The 8,951-nt window shown below is 38.0% G+C and overlaps 1 protein-coding gene across 1 annotated transcript in view; it reads left to right on the forward strand.

Moving 5' to 3' along the window:
- Positions 1 to 9: 9 nt before the first annotated feature.
- Positions 10 to 8,951, forward strand: part of ZNF518B (zinc finger protein 518B) — a 12,693-nt gene continuing 3,751 nt past the window's right edge. Inside the window, exons 1-3 of the mRNA XM_005415411.2 lie at positions 10 to 189; positions 4,068 to 4,167; positions 6,688 to 8,951. Coding sequence (XP_005415468.1) covers positions 6,884 to 8,951 — 2,068 coding nt within the window. The 5' untranslated portion in view covers positions 10 to 189; positions 4,068 to 4,167; positions 6,688 to 6,883. The remainder of the gene's footprint in view (positions 190 to 4,067; positions 4,168 to 6,687) is intronic.

Genomic DNA, 8,951 nt, shown 5'->3' on the forward strand with positions numbered 1-8,951 from the left:
GCCGGGGGAGGCCGACCTTCCGCGGAGAGCCGGCAGCACTGGTGCGTGGGTGGGCTGGATGACCAAGGAAAGGAGGTTTTTTGGTGCTCGCTGTCTCGTGGACGCCATCAGGCCGCTTTGGACTCGTCTGGACTAAAGCTGTTGTCCAGGTTTGTCGTCTTGGTCATCCTGAAGAAAAGGAGCTCTCGGGTTAGTAAATGAGCAAAATAGAACGTCCTGTGTTTTGTGTGCAGATAAGGTTCTTTTGAGTGTTTGGGCGTAAGATTGGCTTAATTGAACCCCATATTGAATTTTGTTGCAAGACAGTCTATCATTGAAAAGTGTTACATTGGACACTTGAAGTAATTTAGGCGTATAAACCGATTTTCTTCTAAATAAATAATCCAGGGTTATCGTATATGTAGCCAAAATGTCCTGCAATCTACATTTAATTTAAAAAGTCTGCTTTACAGTTAAGAAGCCTAGTGGTGTTTTACAGGATTTTTCTAGCAGTCTGTTGTGCATTGTTACTGCAGTAGGTGGTTACAGTCAAGGCTCTTTTCTTGCACGTACAAACAGTATGTGGCTAATTTTATCAGGAATTAAATCTGTGGAAATCAATTTTAACATCTACATGAGTGCTTTGAGATGAGGGTGTGGAGGAATATGTGCTTTTAATGGGACTCTTCCCTCTCTTCTCCCATTTTCTTCAGTGCCATACTTCCTTGCTGTATTTCCTACAGGCCTTCGAGCTCAAGAGTAGGGTAATGCTTTATACCCAGTCAGTATGCTCTGGGTATGCAGAAAGACTTTGAAAATCGTTGTAAATCGTGTGAAATGATGAAATGAACAGCACAGATTTAAAAAAATTGATCATACATGTAATGATAAACAACTCTACAAACGTCTCTGAGCACTCTAGAATCCTGCTTTTGATACAGTAGTTATTTGGTAATGCCTTGTTTAGCTTTTTGCAGGAAGACCACCAAGCAGTTGAATGATGTGACAGAAATGTGTCTCTTTCAGATACAAATAAAGCTAGGCCTTGTTCCTAGAGCCGCAGGGAAGCAACCTCCATTTCAGTAGAATGCTGCATGGTACATACATGTACCTGCATCCATACAATGCCAAAAAACGTTAGTAGACAATTTTTCACTTATGCATTCAAAAAATAGTGATTTCCTTTCAATCGGTGTTTTGCATGACTTTGTAAGTAATAAACATTTTAAGTGTAATTGATTTTTTTCTGTAGAGTGAAAGAACTGTATATTTTCAATAAAAATGAGCTCTAAAAACTTGGTGCATGGTCCTTGCTCTTCTTAATTGTCTGCATTGTCATTCTTCATTCATTTTGCTTTGAAAAACCTCTTGTGAATTTCAGCTGAAAACCAAGAACTGTTACAACTGTGTGATTAGCTGTTATGGTGAGACAAAATGGCTTTTTAAGAAGAAATACTTGTAGACGAAATTTCTTTGGTGCATTTGAATTGTTTGTTTTTAATACAATATTAATTATTTTAATTAATGCAATATGTAATACTTGAGTGAAGCACTCTGGCTCTCTCCCAGTCATTAGGCCTAAAATTAGTGACTGGTAATTGGCAGCTGTGTAGTTGGGTCAGTAGAACAGTTAACTCTGCTGAACAGAGATAGTTGATGTTAAACAGTCAGTGTATATGTATGTGTATATATATATATAATTGCAAAATACAGGCAAGGTAATTTTAAACATGCATAGAGACTGAAATTTTTCACAGTGGCTCAAATTTTGTACACTGCATCCTCCTGATGCAGTGATGCACAGTGTCCTCCAATTCTGTTTAAACTTGTTTTTCTTAGGGATGACTTATACGGGCTTTTCAGTACCAAAGCACACCCTGATTATTGGCTGCAGTCTGTTATCTTTGTGCATGAGAGTTGTGTGCTTTGCTGAAGTAAGGGCTCATTTATTTGTTCACATAGGCTAAATGCATCCTGCTCATCACACCCTTTTCATTGATAGCAGCATGTAGTTTGAACTAAAGGAACCTAAAGCCTTGGAATGTACATATTCTTCTTTGAAATTATGAACAAATTTTTGATGTATTTGGAGTAAATAGAAATTTCCAGCCTGACAGTGGCCACATCCGTGGTTTGTAACCTACTGCAGTGCAAAAACCCTTGTACTGATTGAATTTGGCTTAGTCAGGCTGCAGAGGATGTTTCGTCCTATTTTCTTTTGTTTCAATGCATCTTTGTTTTTTAACCTTTATGTAGCTGGGATATCCAGAGTTTGGAATGCCTTCTAATTTCTGTGCATCTCTTAGTCTCTTGTATCTTGAGCAGCAAAGTTCAAGATATGATACTGTCATGTGAAGGGTGGAAATGTTTGTTTCATTGAATGTCTGACCTTTTAATGTCACTGAATTGCAGGTGTTTGGTAGGAGTGAATGGGAAAATTTGGTTTATCTTTCTTGTGATGTCTTTTTTCCATTTGCTTTTCTTTTTTTTTCCTCTCCAAATTACGTTCTCTATTTTTTTAATGTTTCCTAATTTGGGTACTTTGTTGTATTTCTTAATATATTCTTTTCTTTTTCTGAATTCATTCCTGTGAAGACAGTAAGTGGAATTGACTTTGACACTCTTAGTGTCTGTTATTTAATTTTTCACCCATCCCATTCCCATGTTTGCTATTGAGACTCTTTGTAGACTTCGAATTCTTCCATTAAGGATATTTTTGAGTTGATCTATGTGCAGTGCATATGATTATAACTCGAAAATTGATTATCTTTTAATTAAAACTTCTGAAACATGTTTCTGCCAATCCTTCAAATACCAAAACAAAATCTTTAGGGGAATTCCTCCCCCTCCCCACCTTTCCCAGTGGTATGGAGTGAATGTGTGTAATGTTCACCTCCCTGTGTACATTGATGATCTTGGCTTTCTGAAATAACTAGATTTTTTTTTTTAATACAGGCATGAAATTACAATATAATTTTGGGCTTGTTTATCCAAAATAAGTATAAATTGGAGCTGTTTGTATCAAAACCTTTGTTATTAACTGGTCAGTGTTCAGGGTACATGGTGAAAAACTAGCTAGGAAGACAGCAGAGATGTTACTTTGACATCAGCTGGTTATTCAGTTCTTTACCTTTTACTGGGTCTAGCTGGGATGGAATTAAATTTCTTGAAAGCAGCCTGTACAGTGCTGTGGCTAAAACAGTCTTGATAACACACAGGTGTTTTGGTTGTTGCTGAACAATGTTTGCACAATGTCAAGGTTTTCTTCCCCCCTGCCACTCTATGGAGTAGACATGGGGGTGGGCAAGAGACTGGGAGGGCACAAAGCTGTTCTTTGAATTACCTCTGTTAAATTTTTCTGGCATAGTCTTGGATTGAGAAGCCCAGAACTGTTAAATTGAAGTCTTCTGAAAATGTTGGACTGTGTTTCTTGTACTTTCTTGCCCTTTAAAGGTTGTGGATTCTTTTTCATGTTCTCCCATAAAGTGAAATCTACAGAGTTTAAAAAATACAAGAAAATTCTCTGGGTTTATACTTTTTCTTTTTTTTTTTTTTTTTTGGTCAAGGATGTTGATGGCACAAATTCTCTATACTTTGCTTTCAGTTAGTTCACATAGAGGGCAGGTTCAGTATTAATGGATAGATGTTAAGAGCAGAAGAAGGCAAATACTGATATAGCTTCCCCGTTTCCTTTCAAATGCCATGTTACTTCTTTCTTAAAGCTGTATAGAAATGCATAAATCATCTTTGGTCTGGATCTTAAGCTTATCAAGAGCTCTTATCATCTTTCTCCTGAAACAAAACAGTGGATGTCCTGAACATAGGCCTACCACCACACTTGTGTGTCATCAGGTTAGTCTTAAGTCTAGAAAGTGGTAGTAGCCAAGGAAGGATGTTGCATCTGAACTACCACAAACATTTTGCCCTTCAGTCTTGTTTAGAATCAGGGTAATAGAGCACATAATGTTGTCCACACTAGAATTGCTTGAAGAAAATTCTCCAGATCATGATATAGCAATCAGGTATACTTTCCTCCTTCCTGCTAGGCTGCCATTGATTTGTTTTTCAAATTGTGTGTATTTTCACAGCTGTCTGCATTGCAATGAGACGAGATTACTACAGTTCTAGAACTACCCACTAAGGAGTTTTAGTGTACACCCATCCATCTGCTTAAGAGTGAAAAGCTTGGTATGTTGTCCCTAACCAGTTTTCTAACTTACTTTTGCTGATGTTTGTGGCTACATCAGAACACTTTGAAGAGCCCTATATTTAGGGCAGCATTGATATACTAGTTACAGATATTGATGGAGTATAAGGAAGATCATGGAATCACTGAGTGGTTTGTGTTGGAAGAGACCTAGTTCAACCTCCTGCTATGAGAAAGAATGCTTTCCACTAGACCAGATTGCTAAGGGCTCTATCCAGCCTGGCCTTGAACACTGCCAGGGATGGGGCATCCACAGCTTCTCTGCACAGCCTGTTCCAGTGCCTCACCACCCTCACAGTAATGAATGTCTTCCTAAGATCTAATTTAAATCTACCTTTCTTCAGCTTGAAGCCATTCCCTCTTGTCCTATCACTGCATGCCCTTGTGAAAAGTCTTTCTCCAGCCTTCTTGAAAGCCCCCTTTCAGTACTTGAAGGTGCTATAAGGTCACCTCTTTAAGCTGAACAACCCCAGCTCTCAGCCTGTCCTCATGGGAGAAGTGGTTCAGCCCTGTGATAAGCTTTGAATGGGTCCAGAGGAGAGGCACTGAACATCTTCCTTGTGTTGGGGGGCCCAAAGCTAGATGCAGCTGCAGTTCAGGTGGGGTCTCATGAGAGCAGAATGGGAGAATTGCCTCCCTCAATGTGCTGGCTACGCTGCTTTTGATGCAGTAGTATGGTTGCTTTCTGGGTTGTGAGCACATAAGATGCAGGAAAACCTTCTTGGATCAGATATTTAGTCCTGTCAAGCCACTGGGGAGATCACAGAATTGTTTAGACTGGAAAAGACCTACAAGATCATCAAGTCCAACCTGTAACCCAGCACTGCCACGCTAACCACTAAACTATATCCTTGAGTGCTCACTTTACATGTCTTTAAAATCCCCAGTAATGTTTACTCCATCCCCAGGAGGTAACTCCACCACTTCCATAGGTAATCTGTTCCAATTATTGACAACTCTTTCAATGAAAAATTTTTCTTAATATTCAATCTAAATGTGCTCTTGTGCAACTTGAAGCAATTTCCTCTCTTCCTGTCACTTGTTACCTGGGAGAAGAGGCTGACACCCACCTGGCTACAGCCTCCTTTCAGGTAGCTACAGAGAGCAGTAAGGTCTCCCCTGAGCCCCCTTTTCAATACCCCCAGCTCCCTCAGCCCCCCCTTCTAAGATTTACTCTCTGGACCTTTCACCAGCTCTGTTGCCCTTCTCTGGACTCGCTCAGGCACCTCAATGTCTTCCCAGTATCGTAGTTTAATTTCTTGATTACCATATGATTATTGTGATGGGAAGCTGCTTAAGTGAACTCAGCACTGTGCATTTGGACTCCAAATCAGGTCCTGATCTCTGTAGGTACACTTGGTGAGGATCTGGACTTCAGAAGCAGAACCCTTTTTTAGGGTGTATTGGACGAACAAGTAACCTCATGCAATTGAGTCTGTTCGTGATTGCAAGTGTGTGCAACAGTATAACTAATGATGTTAGAATAAGAAAGGTGTTGATTGGACTTCATGTATGTCTCAAAAGCCTAATTTGATTGTTTATTTTCTAAATAATAGTGGTTTCATAGTCTTGCCAAAAGCTTAAAGGCTGAGATCTTCTTCCTGTTAAATATAGTAGAGAGACAGAGTGCTGGAACCTGTGGGCCAAACATATTGCATGTGTTAATTTGGTGTTTTACAGTGATATTACTGATCTCCTTCTGCCTTATGTTGCATTGTTTATTTTGCTTGATTGACGTTCTGTTTTATCAGGATGAAGTGAATTATTTATATGCTTGTCCACATATATAGAAGTGATTACACTGTAATATTAATAGGAGAAAAAGTAATTAATTTTGCAGCCACAGATTGTTTTGACTTCATTGCTTTGAGAACATGTGAAGCATAAATCACATCTTGTTACAAATTAGTGTTCAAGACTGTTTGTATCTGAAACATTGGCACTGATTAGAAGAGAACTTCCTTCTGTATGTCAGGAATTTCCATGCTAGCTTAAAAATTCTTTTATTTAAAAACAGACTAGTAGTTCTGTGTTTCTAGTAACCGTCCTAGTCACATTCTGTTTCCCTGCTATTCATATGTGAATGGAACTTGCATGTTTCATGATATCTTGTCTTGAGTTGAGGGCTATATATGAACTGAAATCATACTCTGCTGCTCAGTTCTGTTATCAAGTATCTTGTTTGGCTTATAAATATGTTTCTTAAGTGTAAAATTTTTCATGACATGGGAGAAATACCATAAACTCTTCAGGTTTTGATACATAGCAGGTAATTACACAAATTTGGGAACGTTTTGAATGACAGCAAATGTTAAAGGATTATTTGATTTGGTATGTTTTAGAGTTATTGGTTGTATATACAGAATACAATCAGTGATATATTGAGAGTAAACTTGCACTCTAATTCAGCTGTAGTCCACTAATAGTTCAATTATTAGTTCATTGTATTTCAGTGATCATTGCATCTTAATTGACTTAATGTTTTGCTTTTTATTCTTTAGTGCTGCAAGCTGATCGCCTAAGAACATGGAATATAATATGGATGCAGATGCTTGAACATAATTTCTTCTGTACTCTGCAGATTGGTAGCTTGAATCATTGATTGATAAGAAATTATACACAGGACTAATACCAAGGAAATATTCTGTCTGTTCATGTTGGGTTTAATGAAAATGATGCAGAGTTGCTTCATCTGAAATGCAGTTGAAAAAAATGAGGGAAATTTTACCAAGATTGTACTCTGGCCAAATTAATGATAAAAATAATTCTTTAACTACATCCCCAAAGCAATCTGATGATAAAATAAATCTATCAAAAGGGGCAGATGACCAAAACTGCTGTTACCAAGGAACTGAGGCTGAGAACAATAAGTTGTCACTGATAAGCTGTATAAAGTGCAGAAATGTTCAGAAAATTTCAATGCAAGATATAGAGAAGCATAAGAAGCTTGAGTGGACTGAAGACAGAAATTTCATCTGCAAGAAGTGCAGTCATATTAAACCACCAGCTTTCGATTTTGTTCCTGAAGGTGCCAATGCTGCAGACTATGAAAAACATGAAAGAAAAACCCCAAGTAAAACCCAGAAAACGTTTAAGGTAAAAAATTTTCTGCCAGGCAAATACTACTGTGATAAATGCAGATTTTCAACAAAGGATCCTTTACAGTATAAAAAGCACGTAGGGCAACATGAGGAAATTAAGTTTCTTTGTTCCCACTGTAGTTATGTATCCTACACCAAAGGAGAATTCCAGAGACATTTGGTGAAGCACACTGGAACCTTTCCATATCAGTGTGAGTACTGTGAATATGGTGCTGTTAGACATGACTATATAGTTAAACATACGAGAAGAGTACATGAAGCACCCAGAAAACGCCTGTCAAATACTCTCTTGAACCACAAGCAAAAGAAGCAGAATCAAAGCACTTTATGTAAAAAGCAGAAATACAATAAAATTCCTTTCCAAAATGAACTTTCAAATTTGTCTTCAAATATGGTTTGTGAGATTCCAAGTAAAGCAACTAAAACAGTCTGCTCATCTCAAAATGTAGAATGTAGCATAAACACATCATCAGTCCAGGATAAGACAATATTGGAACCATCTGAAATGAGTGTATGCGAGAATCAAAGTGTGGAGGTTGAGGTTTATTCTCCAAAAACAGAGCCTTTACAACCTGGGATGCCTTTAACAGTAATTGCACCATCTGAACTTGTAGTTCCTTCCAACTGTTTAGCTCAGATAGTAGAGCTAAAAATAGTGAATGGAGCACAACAACTGGTTCTTAAACTAATTCCTATGAAAGAAGCAACTTCCAAACCTGTGAACTGTGCAGAAGAGGAACTTGAGAATCAAGGTATAGAAGGATCTGAAGAAGTAAAGAAAACACCTTCAGTCTGTCAAAATGAGTTACTAACTATGGAAGTGAATGTAAACAAATTATCCAGTGTTAGTAACCAGCTTAATTTGGATAGTACATATGACAAGAATTCTGAATGTTTTTGTTCTTCTGATTCTCAGCTCTCAGCCTATAGCTCTCTATCTGTACAGAGGGAAGATACATCAAAATTATGCTTTCATTTGGTGAAAGGTATTGATGTCCATTCAGGTGTTATAGAACTTTGTTCTCAATCTCTGGTGAAGAACAGTGCTGAAAAAAAAAGTGATCTTAAATCCTCAAGGGGGAAAGTAGATGGAAAAAATAACTTACATAGTGATCTGTACTGTTATGAAGAAGGCAAAGATACATACCGTCCAAAATACGCTTCTGTTTCTGAAGGTAAAAGTTCCAAGAATGTTTCAGTAGAAGCTGCTCAGGAGGGCAAAAAGTTTTCTGCTGTCCATAAAGAAAAGGATACATTGTCTGTGAAGAGGGTTGACAAAGAACATAGGAGTCTACCAGTCAGCTCTACTGAAGCACATATAGCTGGAAAGGGTTTTGATAAAAAATTTATTACATCTTCTGAAGGAGGAAAAAACTTCCACATTACTAAAACTCCAGCTTTTGAGGATATAACATCTGGCTTGAGCAAAGTAAAGAGAACTGAAACCATAAGCCAAAAGAGTAGTCATCTTCTGGAATCACTTGAACTACAGAAGATGGAAAATAAAGGCAGTCCTTTTGAAGGACCTGTTATTTCATCTGTATTTTCTCTTAGCTCTGGGACTGAAAATGTTCCAGAGGATGTCAGATGGGATGACACAACACACAGGAAGAAATCAGCAACATTGCTGTGTAGAAAGATTTCTCAACTCATGTCTGCTGCTG

The sequence above is a fragment of the Geospiza fortis genome, unplaced genomic scaffold (assembly GCF_000277835.1).
Source record: "Geospiza fortis unplaced genomic scaffold, GeoFor_1.0 scaffold40, whole genome shotgun sequence".
Classification (NCBI taxonomy): domain Eukaryota; kingdom Metazoa; phylum Chordata; class Aves; order Passeriformes; family Thraupidae; genus Geospiza; species Geospiza fortis.